Source organism: Lynx rufus, unplaced genomic scaffold (assembly GCF_022079265.1).
Source record: "Lynx rufus isolate CCGP_SWC_20201006 ecotype Redwood Valley unplaced genomic scaffold, mLynRuf1.p SCAF_4, whole genome shotgun sequence".
Lineage (NCBI taxonomy): Eukaryota > Metazoa > Chordata > Mammalia > Carnivora > Felidae > Lynx > Lynx rufus.
Window position 1 is genome coordinate 22,749,162 of NW_025814856.1, and position 24,654 is coordinate 22,773,815.

A 24,654-nucleotide genomic window follows, 5' to 3' on the forward strand; every position below is an offset into this window, starting at 1 on the left:
CATGTGGAATTGTGCTTGAATTTCCCTTCTTATCCACGAAAATGTTGTGGGAATCTTAAATGCACCTGTGATGAGAGAAAAGCTACAATGTTAGAAATTAAACTGCCCGCAGCCTGTCTCCTCGGATGCTCACCATCACTGGACATTGGACAGTTGGTAAAGATCAGATAGGAGTGAGCCCACGACGTAAAGCCAGTCTGAGAGAGTGCAGGAGCCCAGAGGCCTATGGTAATATGCCTGTTTGGCTGGGAGAAAAAAAAAAAAAACAAACTTTCAAGAGTCAGTGGAGCCGGAATCCAAATTAACCACCTTTGAGGAGGAACCCTGTCCTCCCACCAGGATGATGGAGGGCTGAGACAGGAGCCTGGTCCCTGGGGGTTCTCGACTGGCCCACAGTGTGACCCACTCCTACCCAGTCCGGGCCTGCACGTGCGCTCTGCTCCCTGCTGGATCTCTCCCTGGGACAGCCCTGCAGCTTTGCCCAGGGAGCCAGCTGGCCTGCTCTGCCTTTGTTTGATGTTGTCTGGTTTCCTGCACCCCAGTTAGGGTGGTTCTTCATCTAACAACCAGTTCCATTGACACTGGCATATTTACACACACAAAATACAAATGTCCTAGCTCCTCGCTGCAGCACACACTCACAGACTTTGCAAAAGATCCCAATTGTCCCTGGAACGAAAGAGGCAATGCTCCATATTTAGTCGGTGAAATGTCATTTCCTTCTTCTTCCTCTTCTCTTTCGTGACTTTCTGACAAAGTCTTTCTATGCCTTTCTGCCTGAAAACTCCCGGGAGCGTGCTTGAGGTCACTCAGTTGTAATTTGAATCGGGATTTAGCTAATACAAAGCCTATGGAATTTATTAATTCAGGCTCTGACGGTAATGCCCTCCACTCACCCCACACAGAAGTTATAAATCCTTAGAGCACCCACCGTAGACATGGGGGTTCTCTACTGGTCTACACTGGCTCATTCCAGGGTGTTGGCAGAAGAAGGCTGTTGTCCCAAGCTCTTTTCAGCTGTACTGCCTACACCCTCTCCCACGAGACCGGGAGGACTATGGTTCCAAGAGCCTGGAGGGATGGGCAAGGACGTTAATTTTTCATCCCACCATTCAGAGTATGCAAATCTCAGCCAACACCAAGAGCTGGTCTGAGGCAAAAACATCAATCAGGTGGTGGGGAAGGGCTGCTACGCCCTAAATGCCCTGAGGACGTAGGGGTGAGCCTTTAGAGGTCTGATTAAGCCTCTTCAAGGGGCTGGGCCCTGGGCTGCCTGATTTGTCCACATGGTAACTGCCCAGGGACACAATTGCGAGTGCTCTTCAGAAAGTGATTTTGAGAATAGATGCATTCTCAACAGCAGGAGATTTATAGGGCCGATGAAGAGGACGGCTACATTTCCTTAAACAGGTCATCCAGGAATTATAAACAATTCTTTTTATTACTGCTTGGGAAGCCCTCTCATAGCCTGTTTCTTTCTACAAAGTAGGGTTTTAATCACAAGAGACTGAGCGCAGATGAAGGTTTACTGCATCCGGGTGTGTGTGTGTGGGGGGGGGGGGGTGTGCGCGCATGTCTGTGCGCGTGTGCGCGCGCATGCGTGTGCATTTCAGTTCCAGTGCTCCGCATGCGGTTTGCGAAGCCGGCGCTCTTTGCAAGTGCCGCGTATGGTGGAACCTTCCCGTCAGCTTTCTAGTCTGCTGCATAATCCCACCACTTCTACTGATTGTGAGGACATACTCCACTTTAATGTGACAGCGCCTTTTGCTCCAGAACACAGAGCTCCGCCCGTTTCTATTCTCTGGTGTTTGGGCACATTGTTTATCTATACTTCCTCCTGGGTCTTCTTTTCTTCCCCGCAGACTGGAGACTTTTTTGGCGAGGTCGAAGGGGCCGTGATGAACAAACTGTTAACAATGGGCTCCTTTAAAAGGTAAGGATTTTATGGTCCCCTGCGCCCCCTGGAAAAGTTTGCCTAAATAAAATAAAACGAACCAAGGTCAAATAAAGCAAGCCCAGACTTGACCCCTGCCTGGTTTGTACGGGTGTTCATACTTCAGAAGATCTTGCTGAAATTCGATGCCTCTTGCATGAGTGTTAAGAGTCACAAAAACTCAGCTCACAATGGGTTTCCTGTTCACCCAGAATAGGGTTTATTGGAGGCCAATACTGGAGTCAGAGCCTTCGCTGGGACGCAATGATAGCAGTCTCAAGCAAGTGGCTGCAAAGACATAGGAAATGTTTTCCGCTGGCTAAAAAGGAGGACTGTATTTTGTCTCACATTGGCAAACTGGGGAAGGCTGCTAGAAATCTGGAAATGGGGGATAAAAAGTGACAGACACCTGCCGATATAATTTTGGAAAATCAAGTGAAAGGTCTCAAAACCTGCCCCCAGATGGAGGGAAGTTAAAATCTGCTGCTAGAAGAAAACCCAGATGGTGCCCAGTTCTACTGGCACCTCGGTCGTGAGCACTGTCACTGACCCTAAGTGAAGCTTGTGTATGACAGCTTCCGCTTGGCCCCACTCTCTCCTGGGCAGGATGGCCATGCTTTGGGGGACACCAAAGCCTATGGGAAAAGCCATCTCCCCAAGGAGATCAGGATGTCAGTAATGTCCCCCACCCCACCCCACCCCAGAGTCAACAGGAAATGACAGTCTTTGAAGCGGTGCTTTCGTGGGCATATTTGATGCCGTTAAATACATAATAGCAGGCACTACATGGATGGACCTCGGCTCGCCTGTGAGAACCACTGCTGCTGGTGGGAAAGGCAGGCCCCTAGTCATTACTCCGTGCAGCTGAATGGCCAGGAAGTGTTAGCTCAGGAAATCGGACTTTTGAGCCAGTCAACAAGACCAACTGAGTGCTGTGCTGAAAGCAGGGAATTCAAAAATGATGACCCAATTTTTGAGATTCCATAGCTTGTTTGTGCCAGAAGGAGGGGAAAAAAGAAATGATATAAAAAACTGGCATACTTCCAGCACTTCTGCGCTCTCTGACACACTCACTTGCCTGCCCCCAGCCTGCCTGCCGCAGGGTGTTCATTTCCCTTTCTTAGAATTCAAGTGCGGTGTTTTCCTCTTTTGCTACACGTGCTTGAAAACCCTGCTTGGAGCTGGGCTTGGGTTGCTGTGGAGTTTTCCAGCGCTTCTTAAAGCTTCCCAGGGCAGCGTCTGGATTGTCTGCCCTGCAGGGCACCACTGGTTGTTCCTATCTTGACATGGATGTGTGTGCATTTGTGTCCTGTTAGTTTCCTTTCGACTCGGTGGTGGGGGAAGACAAAAGATGAGAATAATCACACACGTGTTTCTCATTCGAAAGCATATTTTTCAACTTCTTTAACAAAATCTTTTTTTTTTTTTTCCTTTTCCCTCTTGGATATTCCTTTCAAAAAGCTTGGTGGGAGAAAGAGAAAGGTTGTAGTAGGATTGTAAATTCCCAGTCTTCTCCTTCATGTGATTGAAGCATGGTTGGCATGAATCTAGAACTTTCTTTTGCTGTGAGAGTAGCTAACATATTTGAGAAAAGGGAAGGACTAGGGACTTGACACAAGTGTAACAGTATCTGTTGTCCTCTGGGAGTTAGCTGACAATGATCATGGGCCTCTTTGAAGGGGCCCTCACAGGGGCCACCAGAGCAATGAGAGTTTATGTTTATGTTTTGGAGTCAGATGGATTGGATTCAAATCCAGACTCTGACATTTACTAGCTGCGTGCCTTAGAACTGAGTCAAGTTACCTCTCCAAGCTTTGGTTTCCTTATGTGGAAAATGAAGGTGATAATAATAATTACTTCCATGGGATGCTGTCAGAGTTAATGGGGTAATAATAAGCAGAAGGCCCGTACCCAGTGCCTGGCATATATTAAGGGCTCAGTGATGGCTAGCTGCTGCTGTGATTTGTATCGCTGCGGATCTTTGCTCAGTCTTGGCTTCGCTTTCTGCTTGGCACCAGGTGGTGCTCCTTCTGCATCCACACACCTCACAGCAGGCTTCCCACGCTGCCTGGCGAGGGGGCCTCCAGCATTGGGGGTGCTGCGGTGCCCCTGCCTTTTACAGCAAGCAGTGTGTCCTCAGAGCATAAGGGTGACAGTCGTTTTGTTCAGGGAAGGCCTGTATTTCAGCAGCACTGAAAAGAGGTAGCCCAAAGTACCTGATGGTGCTCTGGAACAGAAGTTGTGGTCCCCGTGAAAGCGAGCCCCACCCCGGAACACAGGATGCCTGGAGGCTGAATTGCTTTGGGGACGTGATTGAACCCGGGGAAAAGCCCAGGACCCATTCCCTGAATTCACTGACTTCCCATCTTCTCTCTTCTCAGTGTCTTAGACAGTGCCAGGATGGCACAAGGTTTCTTGATTTGATCTGGTTGTATCCAGTCCTAAAACATGAGTTTCACAGACAAGAACCCTACAAACCACCTTCTCCAGAAAGAGATCACAGGGGAGAACACCATCCCCCTCTGTCACCTTCCCTTTGTCTCTCTCCCCTGGTCCAGATTTGCCACCTCTCTCTCTAAAGCAAGATGATGCATGTTTACATGACAGTGGACTCTTGCCTTGATTGTGTAGTCACTTATCTGGTGACCGGATGGCTGTTCTACTTAGCAGCGTCATCAGAGGGAAAGAATATCCGCTTCTGTGTCTACAGCACCATGGGGATGGGAAGGAAGCCACAGATTTGTGCAAATTACCAACTCAAGGGAGCTTCAAGAAGGTTCCGTGGCAGTGTGTGCAGATAATCTAAGAGACAAAATGGTCATTTGTTGTCACTTTAGCTCAGTCTTTGACTTGACTCTGTCTACCCTGGTTACATGTGACATAGTATGATGGGCCAAATAACATACTAATAGCTTCAGCAGTGTGAAAGTAATGGTCACAGTGGCTACCTTCCCAGAGCACCTACCCCACACCAGACCTGAGCTGCACCTGACAGATCTTACCTCTTGCAGCACTTTCCAGTACTCTGTGGGACAGGTATAAACAGGACCAGCTGCATAATTTGTAGAGTCCAGTGCAAACTGAAAATCCGGGGTCCCTTGTTCAAAACCTATTAAGAATTTCAAGACTGCCAACAGCAGACTATTCAACGAAGCCTGGGGCCCTTCCAAGTACAGGGTTTTGTGCAATGACATAGGCTGTATGCCCATGACGCTGGCCCTGGGTATAAATATACCCATTTTACAGATGGAAATAATGAGGCTTAGAAAGGTTAAGAAGCTGCCCTAAGTCTCTGTGTAATAGAGCTGGATTCAAACAGCCTGCAGTTTGAGCTCAGAGAGAATTTTCTAGTGTCTGCCCTTAACCTGGTTCTGTGTAGAGTAGCATTGAGTTGTGCATGAAGCTTCTTCATGTTCTGTTTGAGAAGTGAAGGGGAGCTTGAGGAAGATGTTGGCTCAGCAGTGTCTTATCAGGGCAAGCAGGACTTTGAGGATGGGAGGCCAGCAGAGTGATAGCATCACCCAGATTTCTTTTAGCTGAAGTTGATAAATCTTTAAACCAAACCATGTTTTCAGGCTTCATGTATTTTCTCATGAGATCTACCATGTGCCTGGTCAGCTTTTGGCATTGAAATCCAGACAGAGAACTTCAAATACTTCTTCATTCTTATCACAGAGAGTAAGTAGACTCCCCGGAATGGTGACTCATGTAGGGTTTCCCAGCGTAGCTATTTTTCTCTTGCACTCACGTTCACAGCCAGTAAGAGCCTTGCATTCCTATTTCTCAAAATCCACACCCCATGGTTCTCTCTCTTGTCATTGGCAGTGATGTCACCCCTCTTTGGATTACTAAGAGAACACCTAGTTTCAAAGGATTTTTCTTAGAATTCATGTATCTCCCCCACTTCTTGTCCCCAGTGATTCAAATTCAGTGTCAAATATCCAGGAGAATTGAATATGTATATATGTTTTATATATAAAATGATATTTTATATACGTATAGATAGATAGGAGAGTATCCATGGTTCCTGATGGGGCCTCTTTGACACACTGCACTTGAGCTAAGAGGACTCTAGGTTGAGCACCAGAATCGCCGTGTGTGGCCTTGCACAGACTCCCCGTCTCCCAGCCTCAGTTTCTTCCTCACCCAAATATGGACCTTAGGGGATTTTGTGAGAATTAGCTAAAACAAAGTATGTGAAATTGCTCGGCAGATTGCAGAGTATTGCGGGCAGGATGTGAGATTAGCTCTTAGATAATAGCTCCAAATGTCTGATCTTTTTCTTTTTTCATTTTCTTCTTTTTTTTAATCATTAAAACTCCCCAGAGCTGGTTACTATGCAACAGTTAACCTCCACAGCACAGCCTTGGGGGTGGGCCTGTGGGCCTGGACTCAGCATCCCTGGAGAGCTTTTGCTTTTATTTATTTATTTTTAATGTTTGTTTGTTTATTTTGAGAGAGAGAGAGAGTGCATTGCATGTGCGTGTGCCCATGTGCGTGCATGTGCAAATGAACAGGGGAGGGGCAGAGAGAGAGGAAGACAGAATCCAAAGCAGGCTCCACCCTGTCAGCGCAGAGCCCTGTGCAAGGCTCAGTCCCACAAACCCTGAGATCATGACCTGAGCTGAAATCAAGGGTCAGACATGTAACCAACTGAACCACCTGGGTGCCTGCCTGCCTTTCTTTCTTCCTTCCTTTCTTTCTTTTCTCTTTCTTTCTTTCTTTCTTTCTTTCTTTCTTTCTTTCTTTCTTTCTTAAGAGAGAAAAAGCATTCAAGCAGGGAAGGGGAGCAGAAGGGGGGGGGGGAGAGAGAGAGAGAGAGAGAGAGAGAGAGAGAGAGAATCCCAAGCAGGCTCCAAGCTCAGTGCAGAGCCCCATGTGGGGCTAGATTCCACAACCCTGGAATCGTGACCTAAGCTGAGATCAAGAGTCAGCTGCTCAACCCACCCAGGTACCCCTCACTGGAGAGCTATTAAAACACGCCTGTGCTCAGGCTGCACCCCCAAAGATTCATATGAAATTCATCTGGGGAATGGAGCCCAGGCACTTATGCTCTTTGAAAGCATCCACGTGCTTCTTATGCATGGCTAGGGTGAAGACATACTAAGTTAAGAGCACCAGGGTACCATTCCAGGTGCTGTCCACTTTGGAGTTGTCTGACATTGGTCAGCATTCACTCACTAGCTTTCAGTTTTCTCAGTAGCAAGATAGAACTGAAAGAAGGATGTGTATACCTGCAGGTGGGGGTTAAATGGAGTAATGCGTACTTTTACCAAACTTTATCTTTGTGGTTTCTGCCAAAAGGTCTTCCTTTGTTCTTTGTGTATCGAATTCAGCTTGAGGAAGCAAAGACCAATCGGTCCTGCCTGGCCTTTGGTTTGCAGAGAAACGGACCGCTTGCTAATAATCTGTTTTTGCTCTGGGAGCTACTGATAGGTCCTCTCCGTCTTGGCTGTGTGTGTTTTGCTTTATACGGTTTTGTTTGTGTTATGTGCTTGGTGCAACATGCCTGAGCTCTCACCCCTCCACCACCACATTTTCCCTATGGGGCCTGGTGAATGTCTTCCTCACCTCGCCCCACACATTCATTAACATAGTTGGCTTGTGCAGAATTCCCTGTGGTGGCTCCTTCTGCTCTCTAAATTGCCTTTCTAGAAAGGTGACACGTCAGGTAGACTTCAGGACTTGGGATGTTTCTTCTCCTGTCTCTACATGATGGAACCGTACAGGCTCCCTGGCCGGTGACTGCAGCTTTCCCTGTCCTTGGTAGTCACATTGCATTTCAGCCAATGTCCTGGCCTTTCAGTCTAGAGAGTGTGAAAGGAGAAGCCTGTTATGTTTGGATGGCTGCTCTCTCATGCCGACTGCCCCCCCAATGTCTAATACTCAACACTCATGTAATGAATGTAATGGCTTCCCGGCTTCCTGTTGACCTGACCGTTTCCACAGAAGTATGCTTTGTCAGAGGTGGCATTGAAGGGAACAAGAAGACAGATTGGCTTGAACAAGTGTGTTTCTGAGCCAAACTTTCTAGAAGGCAGAGACATGAGAATTCCAGCGCATCACTCTTTAAAATCCTCAAGCTGCCTGCCTGAGCATCCCCAATGACAACAGGAAGAACGCTGCCCTCATCCTCATCATAATAGCAGCAGGCCTCATTTACTGAATATTAAGTACAGGACGGGCATTATTCCAAGGTGTTTACGTGTATTACCTTAATTAATCCCCATAACAACTCCACGAAGTTACTACTGTCATTATTTCCCTTTGACCGTGAAGTCCTGCAAGTGGTGGCTGAGCATGTGAGTAACTTGTCCAAGTTCACCCACAGTAGTGAGTGGGGGACACGGAATGTGAACTGTTGTCTCTCAGATTCCAGATGGCAGACCACGTTTACCTAATCCCCACACGTCTTTTCCCCTAGTTGGAGCAGACTGAAGTATTTCTTATGGAAATATTTGTTCACATTTATGCTTATTCTGCTCTAAGATGTAGTAAAAGAAAGTTTCTCAAACTTAGAGTCCAATATATCAGTTAGGAGTTAGTTCTACTAGAAATAATAGGAAATTCTAGAATAACAAGGGGCTAGAGAACATGGGAGCCTTTTTCTCTTTTTCATGAAGGAAGTCTGAAAATGCAAATTTGTTGTCATCACGGACCCATGGCCATATCTTTTTTCTCTGCCTTCCTCCATTGGCATTTAAACTCAAGGTTACTTCATGGTCCAATACAGCTGCTTAGCTCCAGCCATCACATCTGCAATCTCTGCTGGCAGAAAGAGGATCCAGGGAGGTCCAAAAGGCCAAGTAAAATTTCTTGATTAAAATTTATTTTAATAAGGAGTGCCTGGGTGGCTCAGTCAGTTGCAACCAACTCTTGGTTTTGGCTCAGGTCATGACCTCACAGTTTGTGAGTTTGAGCCCCACATCAGGCTCTGTGCTGACACTGCAGAGTCTGCTTAGGATCCTCTCTCTCTCCTTCTCTTTCTGTCCCTCCTGCTCCCTCTCTCTCCCTCAAAATAAATGAATAAACTTTAAGAAAAACTTACTTTAAGAAGTAAATCTTATTTATTAAAGTAAAATAAAGTTTATTTATTAAAGTATTTTATCCCAGGGGCACCTGGGTGGCTCTGTCGGTTCAGCATCCGACTTCGGCCGAGGTTATGATCTCACGGTCCATGAGTTCGAGCCCCGTGTCGGGCTCTTTGCTGACAGCTCAGAGCCTGGAGCCCATTTCGGATTCTGTGTCTCCCTCTCTCTCTGCCCCTCTCCTGGTCATACTCTGTCTCTCTCAAAAATAAACATTTAAAAAGTTTCAAAAAAATAAAGTATTTTGTCCCATACAATACTCCCACTCCACGCAGCCTCAGCTACAAAGGAACCTAGGAAATGTACATAGCAAAAACTCGGGGTTCTGCTTGGCAAAACAGGAGAATGGACATTGGGAGACTCTAATAGTCTCGGCCACATCCAGCGTGCCTGGTTCCTTCAGCCCATATAACATCCTCTAAATACTGAATCTGGTTTCCGGTGATATCCACTTGGAAAATCTTCCCAAGATGAGGCTTTGTTTACAACTCCCCAGTTTCTCCCCACACCTCACGTGCCCAGTGCAGTCCTGAACACAAATGGTCATAGCCACCAACTGATTCATCTGTCCATGATGCCTGACCCCAAGCGATACAAGCAGCAACACTCAATAACACCCGTGGGGTTTGACCAATGGCAATAATGGCACCAGGAACACCGACTCCCCGAGGTCCTGACATGCTGCGCGCAGCACAGGAATTGTTGTGGTGCAGTGCTGTGAAATGTGGACGTGAATTCATGAACTTGGCAGAGGTCAAGGAAGCCCCCCCAGCATCCAGGTTTCTTGCCGCAAATGGGTTTTGCTTCAACTCAGTCCCCAAGCAGAATTCAGCTGTTTCCTTCTATTTCTTAAACAAAGAGGCCAAAGAAATTTAATCTTTTCTATGTGGCAATCATCGAGATTCCGTTTTCTCCTTCAGTTGAGCTAATTCTCATGGAAGGAGCAGGTAAATGGACAAACCAGTTGCCAGTTATGTGCTCTTACCACCATGCCTACCCATTATCCTTTGCCTCAGGACCGAAGCGGTTCCTCCATTTAGTAGAGCTGTGATAACTTTGGAGCAGTGATTGCACCTTCTGAGCCTGTTCCCTCTCCTGTAAAATATAACCATGCCCCTGACACAAGAGGTAATGCTTCCATGCTGCAGAAAGTAATTGATTATTTCTTATTGTTACTGCTTTTATTACCTAGGTGAGATGCTGGCACGACCACTCTCTGAAACTTTGCTTCGTTTTATGTTATCAGCACCTGTTGATGAAAAGCCTTTGGTGCTGACAGATCGCCCGCTTAATCTATCGGATGAAGGAGGCTCGCTTCTCAGGGTTCTGCCCTGGACTCTGGTGGCCCCAGCGTCCTGTGGGCTGGGCTCCTGGCCGGTGTGGCCACATGGCGCTTATTCTCTGCTAATGACGGGTGCTCATTAACTCGATGTGTCAGTGATTTCCAGCCAGGGGCTCAAAAGCGGTAGGGCCAGGGTCATGTAGGTTCCGCGCCTCTGCTGTGTTCCGTGTGCTGGGCTGACTTTGGGGAGCAGTGCAGTCTCTGTAGGAAGTTGCTGTGGGAAGACACGGCCACCAGCGTGAAAAGGAGGGGAGGGACAGCACGTTTTGAACCTTCTGTTAACACTCAGATCGACAGATTGAGCTTTCCACTCTCTTGGTTTTCTGAGATGTAAGAACGAGTAAGGCTTCCCATGGCGACAGTGGCCTTGTTCCGTGCCCTGTGTCTCTGCTCCGTGCCCTGTCACTTGCAAGTTGGAAGCTGCCCGAGACCACCCTTTATGGTTCAACAAAGAATAGTATTTTTACATGTTGCCCTAGCGAGTCACTCACTTTGCTTCTTACACTTTTAGATTCAAAATTGCGTAAATACAGTGAGCGTCTATGTCGAATGCCTCCCTGTCCTGTTTTTAGGGCTGTATTTGCGAACATTCAACTGTTTCAGGATTGGTGTTTAGGCAGATAGTGTAGCCAGAGCTAATGCTATGAGCCATCACAGGTAAAGAACCCGGCCTCATGGGCACACAGTAGGTGTTTAATAAATGCTGGTCCCTACAGTTACTAACAAGTCTAAATTAACTGTGCTCATGCCTTTGAAATGGAAACTTTTTTTTTTTTTTAAACGTTTACTCACTTTTTGAGAGACAGAGACAGAGTGTAAGCAGGGCAGGGGCAGAGAGAGAGGGAGACACAGAATCCGAAGCAGGCTCCAGGCTCTGAGCTGTCAGCACAGAGCCCGGTGCAGGGCTTGAACCCATGAACGGTGAGATCATGACCTGAGCTGAAGTCGGATGCTTAACTGACTGAGCCACCTAGGCACCCCTGAAATGGAAACTTCTAATTCTTAGAAGAAATATTTTTCTTGGTTGTGATCGTTGTCTCCTTGGAAAGGAGCAGAATCAGCAAAATAGCTTTCAACAAGTCCCCATGTCACGGGCCTGTCATCCACGGCCCTACAGTGCACAGGGGCACACAGGCTGTCTAGGTTTTCTTTGTATCAGTTTGAGTTTCTTCTTCAGAGACTGCTTCTGCCTTCCGTCAGAGTCTCAGAGAGACCCGTCAGGGGCACCGAGATGCTAATGATAAGCTCCCAGGGCAGCCTGCGTGGGGGTGTCGTGGGGACCAAAGCATGCCATCTGTAATAATATACTGCGAGTGCAGCACTGCAGCACGGTCTCGGCTGGGCACGATGCTCGGGGCTTATTTTAGAGCCGAATGAAAGCAGGCAATTATCATGTTCTTTAGCTCTAATCAGCCAAACAGGATACAGGTAGCCACAAAATGGAGTTATTTAAAACTAACAAAATCACTTCAAAAAGGGTAATAATCTGGAAGTCTCTCTTTCTGCAACATCTAGTTAAAGCTGTCTAAGCGTGGAGAAGACAGGGAAGGCTTGTTTTGTAACCTCCTCAATGGCACTCGGATCAGGAAAGCTTCCTTGTGAAATGAAAGGCAGGATCTCTGGCCTGGAGGCCGCCCCACGGCAATTGAGTTTGGCCTCACCGAGTAAACCAGAGCCTTTGAAAATGATCCCAGGAGAATCCCGAGCTTCCTGTGAGGGTGGTTACCAAGGGGGCTCTCGCTAACGCAGCCAGCTGGTCTGTCCTGGCCCGATGACCCCAGACAGCCCCTCAGCTTGACTTGAAAGTTGATTCTGGACTTTGGTCCTGAGACCTTATCTTGGGCAGCATTTTCTGTGACATTCCAGTGAGACTGGGAGAGGGCACCAGGCTGAATTCTAGTCACTGCTACTGAGCAGAAGGCAGAATGAAGGGGACTCAGCCTGACCCCCGTCTAATTCTGGCTCTGCCATTTGTTAGGTGTGTGAACTTGGGCACATTACTTAGGCTAGCAGAGGCTTGGTTTGGCCCTCTGTGAAATGGGGATGATTACAATCTATCTGGTAGGAACGTGCTTCCAAGAGTACCTTGCTCATGGTTGCTAAGTAGAGTTCCGTAGACATCAGCTGTTGTTATGATGGTCCTCAGCTGTAAGGCCCACTGACAGAAGTTCCCACATCATCCCTCGATAACCCCAGTACGGCACCAGAAGGTGTCTTATACTGCAGTATGAAGTGTGAGTTTTATGCTGCCTCGTGTGTGCCAATGAGCTAAGAAAATCCGGAGGCCTGCCCATCCTCTAACCCGCTGGGTAAAGCCTGAGTCAATTCCCATTGCATTAAACACCACCCCCATTAATTAATCATGGCAATGAAAACCAGACTAATAAATTATAACAGCAGCTGCAGCTCTGCCTTCTGTTGAATGCTTCTTCTGTACCAGACACTGGGCTGATCGCACTGTGTCTATCATCTCATTTAATTCCACAACCAACCCATAGGGTAGCCATTTTTCTCACCATTTTACAGATGAGACTGAGGCACTGAGAGAGCGAAACAAGATGAAACAACATTGTAATAAGTGGCCGAGTTAGGATTTGAACTCAGATGTTGACTTCAAAGCTGATGTTTTAACCATTATGCCACACTGCCAGTTGCTTGAGCCCTTGGGAATAACATAGCTTTAAGATCCCAAACTCCAGGGGCTCCTGGGTAGCTCAGTTGGTTAAGTGTCCAGCTTCAGCTCAGGACATGATCTCATGGTTCATGAGTTCAAGCCCCGCATCAGGCTCTGTGCTGACAGCTTGGAGCCTGGAGCCTGCTTCAGATTCTGGGTCTCCCTCTCTGTCTGCGCCGACCCCACTGACGCTCTGTCTCTCTCTCAAAAATAAATAAACATTAAAAAAATGTTTTAAAAGGTCCCAAACTCCAACAAAGAACAAAATAAGGCCTTTTGTCGTAAGGATCATAACAAATCTAGCATACTACATAGTATATTTCAGTATATTTCCACATGTCTGATTATTTAAATCTCAGAACATCTTTGTGAGTCATTTTATAAGTGAGAAAATGAGGCCTCAGAAGAAGGTTAGCATCTTGCTCAGATTACACCCTGGATAATGGCACCTGGAAACTAACCTTGCAAACCAAGGCCATGCTGTGTGTCTGTCTACAAGACTCCACACACAGGCACGTTCCACTCAACCCATGCTGCCTCTCACCATGCTCTGGCCCGAATTCTAGCTGTAGAGACGGAGTTGAGCGGTATGAAAAGGATGAAGCCAATGATAATTCTTGCCAAGTCCTAGAAAGCCCTTTCAGGGACACCTGCAGAAATCCTGCAGATGAGGTGTGGACTGTGGCATAGTGGGGCAGTCAGGGACTGAATGCAATCGTCCATTGTGGTCTGCAGTTGATTCTGTGGCTGGGGCAGCATCAGGGTTGTTTGGGGACTTCCCTGAGCCAGGTGCTTGGCTGGTTCATGGGCTTCATTCCTGTCTCAATAAACACAGTTTCTTCTGGCATCTGCTGTAAAGAAAACAGCCAGAGGACAGTAAGCAAGACTGCAAGAGATGGTTTGATGAGGGAGAGGCTTTAGGGAGATTGCTGGGAGATTGTGTTGACCACTGGTGCCCTCTTGGACTCTGCTACCCAAGACACCTATGTGATGCTGGTCAGGAGCTAGTTTCCATATTGATTTGATCGCACATGGCCGGTCTTCTACTTGGTGTCTGTAGATGGTTCTTTGTTAATCTGTCTGTGTGATGCTTCCAGCTTATTGTCTAGAGGAGGAAGCTTTTTCCTCTTAGTTTGAACTTGACCTCTTCTATCTAGTTGTGATGGCATCTCTTCAAGATTCATGCAATCAGACAATCATTCATGCATTCGCCCTTTTGAAAGTGAATGCCTTCTCCATGCTGGGTGCTGGGCTGGTGCCCTGCGCCAGCAACAGTCCTGCTGCATGAAACTTCTATTCTAGGGCCCGTCCCCGGCCTAGCATTAAGTACGCTCCATGGTTAGCATTGTATTATTCTAGAAAGGAATTCCTGCAGGGAGCATCCCTTGCAGCCATTTAGAAGTTCCTGTATTGCAGTGTTAACATGTCACCTGGCAGCTGTTATGTAATTCAGGCTGGACCTTAAGTGTCTCTTTTTTGGGATACCAGAGTAGTGGGAAGGGGAGCTGGTAGGAGGAGAGAAGGCATGTCGCCTGTGGGATAAGGTGTTTGCTCCATCTAGAACCTTTAACTTGCTACCAGAAAGTGCCATTCTCCTTTCTTTGTAAAGTTATTGATGAGGAATTAAAATGTCTGGAACAATTATAGAGTGAAATATCCTGGCAGTTGAGTTAAGGTCATAACTGGGAATGAGAGCTGTCCTTTCATCACCAATTGAACAAAAAAAAATCCATTTTCTTGTTTCATAAATGGCACTGTTTCCAAAGCAAAAATACAGTCACTGGTATAGTGGTGGCAGTGGAGAGTGGTGGGGATTACAACCAAGGAGCCAACTAGTTTCCAACTAGCTGTCAAAGTGCTGTGCTTATCTTGGTCCAGGGGTATTTCCTAGTGCTTAAGAGAGTCAGAGGATCCTGCCAATTCTGAACTCAAAGTGGTCCTTCCCAGCCTTCCTCAATCCTGGACACATGGCCCAAGTGGGTTCCCTCCAGGGTCCAGAATCCAGTTCAGAACAGCATCGTCCCTCTGGAGTATCCTAGTCCAAGCAGATCAGGCTTGTTTAAACCAAAATGACTGTTTCATCTCATCCCTGTCTCCTCCCCTCAACCCCAGTACCTTTACTCCCTTCCTCTTCAAGTTCCAAGTGTGATGTGCCTGTGTCTCCAGTCCTAGACTTTGCATGTTCCTGATTTGTCATCTGTTTCAGGCCTGTATTTATTTGTGTTTGTCACTGCTGCACTTGATGGTGGTGTGGTGAGTTCACCGCGCTGGTTCACACACAGCTTCCCATTTAGTGACCCTCCTTTCTGTTCTCTCCTACAGAATTACCCTGTATGACTATCAAGCCATGTGCAGGGCCAACAAGGACAGCAGTGACAGTGCCAGCGGGCTACTGGATGTAAGTACAGTGTGGTCACCCACAAAACAGTGGCACGTTTGTATCTGTCTCTGTGTGCGAGCAGGTCTTTATCTTTGGGGTAATCAAGTTCATCTTTTTGCAAAACCATGAATGTTTTAAAGTGCTTCCTGATTTTACTGCTGAAGAAGAACCACTTCCATTCAAGCCCAAACCCGTTGATTATATGAATGACAAGCAGGTCTGCAGTCACTGATGAATGAATGCAGCAACCCCCTTTTGATGGCTAGAAAAGAGGAGAAGATTTGTGGATTCTCTCCCATATGAAAGAGAATTTAGTTTGGTTTAGCAGAAATCTTCCCTTTGGTCTGGAAGAGACCTAGGAGGAGCCTGTGGATAAATTCACATTCCGATCATAGATCCTCTACCCTAATCAGGACGCTGGTGTGCTTCCTTGTCACTTTTGCTGGAGCTGGTTCCATCAGTGGTGTCACAGTTGAGAACCAATCAATATAGCTGTTGTATCCCTAGAAGCAGGCTTTCACACTGCCAGAAATTAACCGTTATAATTTGCTCCCAGTTAAAAAATATAATTTACGATGTACAAGCAATGTAAGTTTGGCCACCCATCACCTGAAAACACAGGGAAAAAAAAAAAAACAGTTACAGGATACTTCAATATAACCCGACCTATGTGTATAAATAGAAGCTTCACATGTTATCATTTTGTAAATTCCAAAAATTAACCTAAAATCTGGTTTGAAACACAAAATTTATGAGCCATTTTGGTTTTTAGGATATAAACACACACCTTCTCATTTGCAGCTGTAAGATCTTGCAAGGGGATTATTTAAAAGCCCAGTATTTAACACAGTTCTCCTACACTGAGGGAGTAAGAAATGATTTGGAGCTGGAAAATTTCTGAGAGGCAACTAGGAACTGAAAGTTGAATGCTTTGAAAAAAATACCACTTTTTAGTGAGAATCAACATGTCTTTCCAAATCCAACTTCGCTAGCTTTAGCAGGACTATTTCTAGACCTAAAATGTTCCCAAGATATGTTTTCATCATTAGGCTTAAAAGCTCAATGGCTTTACCCTTCTGAATGATAATGTGCCATTTAAATTTTTAATCCTGTATTTACATAATCCCTTTGTGTGCCCATACATAGAGCCAGCGTCTGGCACAGAATGCTTGAGTGCTCTTCCCCCTGGCCCCTGGGGGAGCTGCCCCCCCCCCCCGCCCCTCCCCACCTCCAGAGCCTCCCTAATCCCTCTATTCAGTCCCTCCTCCCAGGGACCCAAGGACTGCAGAAATGTCACTACCCATCCCAGCAGGTACAAAGGCACAGAACTATCCCAGGGCCTGACCACCAGGGTCTTTTTGAAAAAAGATGGTTGTTTTTCAAGCAGTAAGAAATATAACAAAGCCATAGGACAGCAAGTTGCATTTAGTTTTAGGAAATAGTTAATAGTTTACATCCTTATCTGACCCTAATCCTGAGAGCCCTGTGATTCACCGAATGATGTTGACATGCTCAATTAAATCAGAGCAAGAGATCCAGTCTGAAATCCCTGTGGGCTGAGAATAACCCAGTAGACTGTCATTACTGTTGTTTTGTTCATTTACTTACTGGCTTGAAATAGGGAAGTTTCAAAAAAATGGTTAGAGGTATGCAAGTCGGTTTTTGTTTCACTCAAAGCTGGATAATTCCCCCATTCCTAGTTGTAGTCTTTACCGTCCAAATGCTCAGAGGGTAGGATTAAACAGCCATAACTTCAGAAAGCAGGATTTGTCATTTCAATTCTCTGACACCTGAACGCAACCACGAAAGGTTCCGAGATTTCTCTGGACCTGCCCTCTGGGGCAAGGGCTTTGCCAGTGTCATTGCCTCTCAAAGTGCACCCACTAATCAAGTATCTGGCACATGTAGATTCAGAGAACCAACTGAGACGGGGGCCTGGTATTTTCCAGAATTCAGGAAATTGAATTATCCACATAGAAAATATCACAGAGTAAACAATACAACTGCTTGTTTAAATTAAAATATTCTCAAATATTGGGCTGTCGTTGCCGTCCTTTAGAGAGTTGCAGGGGATTTTCGGCAAGGATAAAATCACATGTTTATATGGTTGTCATTTTTTTTCAAGTCCAAATATGTATGTGTGAGAAAAGGCAGCTTAAACCCTGCATAACTCATGGGCAACATTAAAATGAAGTATATGCAACTTTTGCTGGTTTCAGTGAATGACATCCAGTGATGGAGAACAGGGAATCACCTTTCTGAGAGGCAGATCTGTGAATTACCATTTGAAATTAGTTATATGACTTGAGCCCCTCAGCATCAGGCTGCAAAATATTAGCCCCTGGAGGGTAAAGGTTTAAACATCATTTGCTGAACTTCCTTTTTCCTCCCAGAGATAACCCCTATATTAGATCATGTTTATTTTACTTGTAAATCACATCTCACTACAGGGGAGTTCAAAGTTTTAAAATGTTAGTTTTAGGATACAGTATCCAACCATTTTCTTCTTTTAGCTAGAGCTTCACTGTTTTTTAACATGATATCAATCTCTCTAGAAGAATAACATTGTCTTTATGTAAAGCCTTAAGTTAAACTACACATTTCATATGTGATGCATTGTTTTCAATGTACTGAATTCTTCTCTTCAGCCTTATCATGCCTTCCTTGCTGCAGTAAAATGGATAATGACAGAACTTGTCTTGTAAGTATAATTTGCTGCATTTTTAAAAGTAATATTGCTTGTCTTTTGTATTATAAAGCGAAGTGGAAGGCTGTTCTGTGTTTTCAACTAGCATTGGATTCAGAATACTCTGAGATAACCTCATTGAATATCTCCAAGTATTGAAAGCTGAGACCAAAAAATTATCTTTAAGTTATTCATGGTCACTGCTTATGCCCTTATGTCATTGTTTAGCAGACTAACAGCTTGTAATATACAAACCAAATTTATTTATTGTGGTTAGTGTTAAATTTAACATAGATGTCTGGCTGTTTTTAATGCAGCCTGGGTGGGCTGTGGTCAGAAGAACAAATTGCTGGGGCTGTCCACTGTGCTCCTTTGGATGTGCTGGCATGTGCAGAAGAGGGGGGGCTTGTCCCGGACAGGGGTTTTGTGCAGTCATGATCCAGGGGGTGGGGGCTTTGCTCAGGTGTGAATTAATTGTTTACCCTGCCAAACTGTGTTCCTATTGGGAGGATGCTGGATGCATCTGTGACTTACTTAGGTCAGATTGAAATGGCTCAAAGATGAAAGCCTTGACTCCCAGAAGAGGTATTGGACACATGACAGAAGCACTGTGTTCCAGAAAAGGGAAGAATTCCATGGATGAGCATGGAAACCAGATTGTTCAAGCTGTATCCGACCCTCAGATTCTTATTTTCCCCATTAAGGCTCCACTTTCTGAGGATTGGAGGCAGATTTCTTACCATTTGATGAACAGCCATTGTCTTTATCGCTTTATTGTAGCCCATATTAAACAACATTACAAGTTCAAATTCACTTCTGTTATGTATCTAAGAGGCAGAGAACAACAGTAACAGAGAATAGTGAGATTTTGATGGACTGTGAGTTGCTGTAGGTAGTAGCCATGAGCCTGAAAAAGAAATGATGGAATTTTGATCTATCTCTATTCACTTGGAGGATGGTTTATATTACTTTTGCATTTCTTTGTACTAGCAGTTGAGAGATTTTGATTTTTTTTCTGAAGTTGTATTGTGGTGTAATTTCATAAAGAGAAGTTTGTTCCATTTATGCCTACACACACTCAAACACACACACACACACACACACACACACACACACACACAGGGCTGAACAAGTTTGCATTGCAGTATAAATTTTGAAAGCTTCCTTTATTATAGCAGATCATAGTATCAGTAGAGAATATGCTATTTGTATTTCTGCACCAAGGCAGAGGAAGCCCTTCGGAGTTGATTTTTTACTATAGACTCACACTATAACTGGAAAACTGTTTCTGCCTACAAGTGGGATATTTCTCAACGAGTTATTAAGTCTAGGTAAACCCGCTTTCAGTGTTGGGCCGGCATTGGTGATAAAATGGCCTTTCCCAAGGAAGAGAAAGCCCAGTGAAAACTCGGTAGTAACAGAACCAACCATACTGATAGCTTCGTTCGGGTAATGACGTTCCTCTCTCAAATGAGGGGAGCAATGCCACCGTTCTGTCTGGGGCAGATGACCGAGTAACACTGGGTTTTTGCATTACCTGTTCAGGTTTCTGGTGGAATTTAACCTCTGCAGCTGGTGGCACTCAGATATGACAGCCACAGGTAAGTAGCAGCCCGTTCTTGTTTCCCAGCTCAACTTGATAAGCCTTGGGGTCACTGGCCACTTGTCATCAAGGATGTGCTCCCATAAACCACCCGGGACCCAGTGATGATTTTTCAGCTCAGTCAGCGAAAGGCACCCTTTGTGCTGACCGCAGCACCATCTAGCCTGACAAAAATGCCACGGGTTTCATTCCTCCCGTGTTGAATGTGCACTCTGACCTGTTTCCTTCACTAAGACTTTGCAGTCAAACACTGCACGTGTGAATTCTTCAAAAAGCTTGCGAGCAGTGCTCAGAATCTAAGGGAGACACATTGCCTTTTTCAGTCTCAGTGAATGGATAACCACTCTAGTTTTTTGTTTGTTTGCTACAATTAGCCTCGTAAAATACAAATCTAGTCATAGTCTCCCCACTCAAAAGCCTTCAGCGATTTGATAATTCATGGAAACTCTTGTAGAGGTGTGAGTTGTGGAATTAGAGCAAGGTGGATTTGAGTCGTGGTTCTGAGGTTAGCCTTTGGCAAGTAAGCTGATGTCTTCAAGACTCAGTTTCCCTACATTAAGCAAAATGGGAGACATAATAAATAATACTTATCTCCTATCACGTGTGTGTGTATGTGTGTGTGCTTAATGATAAATCATGCTATCTGCTGAGCGTGGTGACTCAAAACAGGTAGCTGTAATTAACTATGAAGACAGTGCAGACAGTGTTGACCACAGGGATAAACAGTGAAGTCCCCAGGCCCTACAAAACCCGTGCTCTTTAATGAGGGCCGTCTCACAGCCATCCGCCCCACCTGCTCAGGCACTTGCTGTTTCCCAGATATGCTCTGCTCTTCCTTTCCTGTGTGTGTTCATTCATGTCTGTTTTCCTCCCTGGGATGCAAGGAACCAGAATTAGGCTAGACTACTGCCATTATTATCATTATCATTATTATTATTTTAATGATCTGTCTTTTTCATAGAGGTAGGTTAGTAAGGCAGCAGCCTTCCTCAGGTGCTGACATCTCCTCCCCCATCCCCTGAGACACCAGTCGGTGAGGATTCCCTCAGTTCTTCCAGGAAGAGTTAGTAGCATTTCCATCGTGTTTTCGTCCCGGTCAGCTCACACACTTCCCCAGCGTTTCTGCACCATTCTTGTCCCAGTTTGTTTCACACTAAACCAGAGTTTCTGGATGGCATCAGTATCCCTTAGCACCTAACTGGTGCTCAGTACATAGTTGGTGCTCAATGCCACGGGTTACTTACTGAATACCCTGGCAAATCTTTCCTTTGCCGGGTATGACCGGTCTAGCCACTGTCATCGTAGCTTTGTGACTTACATATAGGACCATGTGTCCTAAATCCAGGACCTCCCTAGTTTCTTGTTAGAGGATGACATGGGGCAACCTCTGCAGAGAGGTGCACGCGTCCAGCTGCACTCGATGGACTCTGATTACAGTGCACCTGACCCAAACGTGTTTGGGGTTGACCCTGTTCTCAGAAGCTGACAGCCCAGTGGAACAACACCTTTGTGCCCTGTTTTCTCACACACGCACGCACACGCTGTCCTGGTGACCCTCAGTGTGTGGGCTCCATACTTGCCCCTTCTTGTTGGGTTGGTACCTGCTTTGCATGTCCATAACCTCGCCTCTAGAGAGCTAGCCTGAGGAAATAAACTGGGGTGGGAACAAAGGATGGTATGACAGGATGAGCATCACTAAGAAAGTGATGATTGCAAATACAGGTATCTCTTTAAAGGTGAACGATAAGGACGTTTCAAAATAAATGACAGCCCATCCACAGAGAGGCAGAGAGAACCTTTACCAAGATTCTGCTTCTGAAAACTTTTTAAGAAGAGCGAAACTGCTCATGAAACTAAGTAACATACCAAGATAAACAATATGCTAAACAGTGTGTACCCCAGACAAGCATCCAATGATGGGGGAAACGGGGGCATAGGGAGTTAAATAAATAGGGTGAGCAGCCAGTGGGGACTCACTAAGCACAGAACAAAATATGAATCAGGAAGAGAAGACGATTACGTCCCCCAAAGGAAATGTTACCTATAGCGTGAACCTGCTTTTGTTTAAAGTTGCACCAGATTTGAGAATGAGGGCTGGGAAGGGACCTGCTAAATGGGCACTTGCTATCTTTTTTTCTGTTTACTCTTCTTATTCCACTAGTTTTTCCACAATTTTACTATTAGTGAAAAAAGTAAAATGAGATTAAAAGAGAGAAACGGAAGAAGGAAGATCAGTAGAGGCCAAGAGAATGGATCACAAGTCGGTCAAAGGGCTGCCCTCAACGGCACCGCCAGTTCCCGGGGACAAGTCCCCTCTGCTTGGCTCCGGGAGGCCAGAGCGTGGCGGTTCTGCCCAGGTGAAGTGCTCTGGTCGGGGATCAGGCAGCCTTCCCCTGCTGCCCACTAGCTGCTTAGTTCTGGGCAGGTTGCACAGTCTCTCTGGGTTCCGGTGTCCCGGCAGGTCAGCACAGACAACGATGGGTTAGTTGGTGCACACAAAGCCCACGGGTAGACCTGGCACACAGCAGAGTGCTCCACACATGGTGGGTGGTGCTCCCATGTGGGGCGATGGCGGCTGTTTTGGCTGAGACCGCGGCTCGCTCTCGGGGGTGCGTTCAGTGCTGAGGGCAGTGGCCAGTCGTCTTCGGGGTTTGCTTCCTGGCGCCCTCTTCACAACCGGGTGCCTGCCCACCTTCTCTAAGGAGCTTCCACGGTGAGCGTGAGGATGCCCCACTTCTTCATGCCAGCCTGCATCGCCATGGCCCCCATTCTGACCGCAGCCTGCTCCCCTTCCCGGTGACCTGCTGCCCCAGGCCCTGCCCACGCTCTTGTTCTGGTCCTTCAGACTTGACGGTCAGTTTTAGAATTTCTGTTGTGTGCTAGTCACTGTAATCCTTGCTTAGACCACTGGTTTTCAACCTGGGGAGGGGGAGTTTTTTCTCTCAGGAGTCACTGCAATGTTCGGAGGCATTTTTGGTTGTCACAAGTGGGGGTGAGCGGGGATACTGCTGACATGGAGTGGGTAGAAGCCAGGGATAGTGCTGAACATCCTACGATGCATAGTCCTTGGCAACAAAGAATCATCCTATTCAGAGTATCATCAGTGCCACTGCTGCAAAACCCCGGTATAGACTGAAGGGTAGAGGGTAGGGGATGAAGAATAAGGAAGAGGATGTGGTCTTTGCACTCATGATGCTTACAGAAATGTATGCAGTTTCCCATTCTGAAATTCCACACCCCCTCTCCCCTGCTCCCCCTGTACCAGGACCAACAGTGGGCAAAATGTTAGCAAACAGGACTAATGTGATGCCTCAGTTCTCCATTTTCTGTTTTAGAAGCTTTTCTACAAGTTCTTTCATAGGTATTTCCAAGTCATGTCACCCTGTGCTGCACCGTGAGACCTTCCCCCAGATATTGGAAAGACCTTGCCACGTGATTCTATCGTCACCACACGGTGGGCCCATGTACAGTGTAGTGCTTTTCCATCTCCAGAGTCCTGGCACTAGATGATCTTCAGACCCCTTCAGCATTCCTGAGCGGTGGGGACCTCTGGAATTTGTCACTAAACCTTCCTGAGCTCCCTCAGTCAGACAGCTACTGGGTCACGGAGGGCTCAGACCTAAACCAAGGGCTCAGCTAGGTGGCAGCGAGCAAGGCAGCCCGCCTTCCTTGAACCCCCGTGTGAAGCCCATGAACTGTCTCGTCCGGACCTATAGCCCTCTGCTGGACGTGGCTGACGTTTTCCATTTTATAGATGAAGAAATGGAATCAAAGCGGGTGAATGAACTCGTCCTCAGGGCTGCTGGAGATCTTTGTCAAGTATAAATGTAAATGTGAGACCCAGCATAAGGAGAGAAAAGTTTCAAGCTTCACAGAAATACTGACTTGCAAGGTTTCTTCATTCTAAATTTACCACTCCCTCACTAGACAAAGACCCTGTGCTGAGACATACATCTTTGTTTAGCTAAAAATGGAATCCATAATTACACTGTTTATCTGCTTCATTTCCTTAATGAAGGGGACTGTGGAAGCCCATTTCTGCTTGATTATCACAAAGGTATCATTTTGGCGAAGTTGCACAGAGAGAATGGAGCTTGCTGGCACCGAGTGTGAATGGGGGTGCATTCACAGAGACAAAAGACGAGGAGAGCTTTTCAAATGGCAACTCTATTCATTCCCAGTTGTCTGTCCATAATTACTGTGAACCCAAGTCAGTTATTCTCATCAGGGACATTTGTTGCTAAGGGAAAATTAAAGAAATTCAATTGTGTGGATGCTCCATTGGGTGCTGCATTGTGAGTGAGTGGTAGGTCATGGCTCCAGCTGGAGCCAGCCGGTCCTGGCCGGATGGGACGTCGAGCGGTGTGACAGCACGGAAGGGACGCTCCCGGCCGTGACCATGCAGAAACAGATCTGGGCTCCCTGACTCACGGCGGTGTGACTTTATTTCTCTGGACTATAGTTTCTTCATTTTGTAGAACAGGAGAGCCCCAGACCTTCCGCATTGGTGGTGAGGACCAATTCCACGCGAGGGGCCCAGCATGGTGTTTGGGGTGTAGCAAGTGCTTACTGAGTATTGGCTGTGAACGTGCTGGTGGTGGTTTTTTTTTAAATTTTTTAATGTTTATTTGTTTTTGAGAGAGAGAGAGAGAGTACAAACGGGGGAGGAACAGAGAGAGAGGGAGACACAGAATCTGAAGCAAGCTCCAGGCTCCGAGCTGTCAGCACAGAGCCCGACGCGGGGCTCAAACTCATGAACCTTGAGATCATGACCTGAGCTGAAGTCGGACGCTTAACTGAGCCACCCAGGTGCCCCATTGCTGGCGGTGTTTAGTGTTTAAGTAAATGATGGTCATGGTGAGTCACTTTCTGTGGGGCTCAAGGCAAGCTATGTCTGCTCTCTGAACCCCGGTTTTCTGCAAAATAAGGAATCAGTCTAGCTGAGCTT

General features: G+C 46.4%; 1 protein-coding gene across 1 annotated transcript in view; it reads left to right on the forward strand.

Annotated features, from left to right (window-relative positions):
- The window catches only part of CACNA2D3 (calcium voltage-gated channel auxiliary subunit alpha2delta 3), an 857,341-nt gene that overhangs the window by 778,673 nt on the left and 54,014 nt on the right, over nt 1-24,654 (forward strand). Inside the window, exons 31-34 of the mRNA XM_047096680.1 lie at nt 1,863-1,933; nt 15,360-15,435; nt 18,066-18,118; nt 19,649-19,704. Coding sequence (XP_046952636.1) covers nt 1,863-1,933; nt 15,360-15,435; nt 18,066-18,118; nt 19,649-19,704 — 256 coding nt within the window. The remainder of the gene's footprint in view (nt 1-1,862; nt 1,934-15,359; nt 15,436-18,065; nt 18,119-19,648; nt 19,705-24,654) is intronic.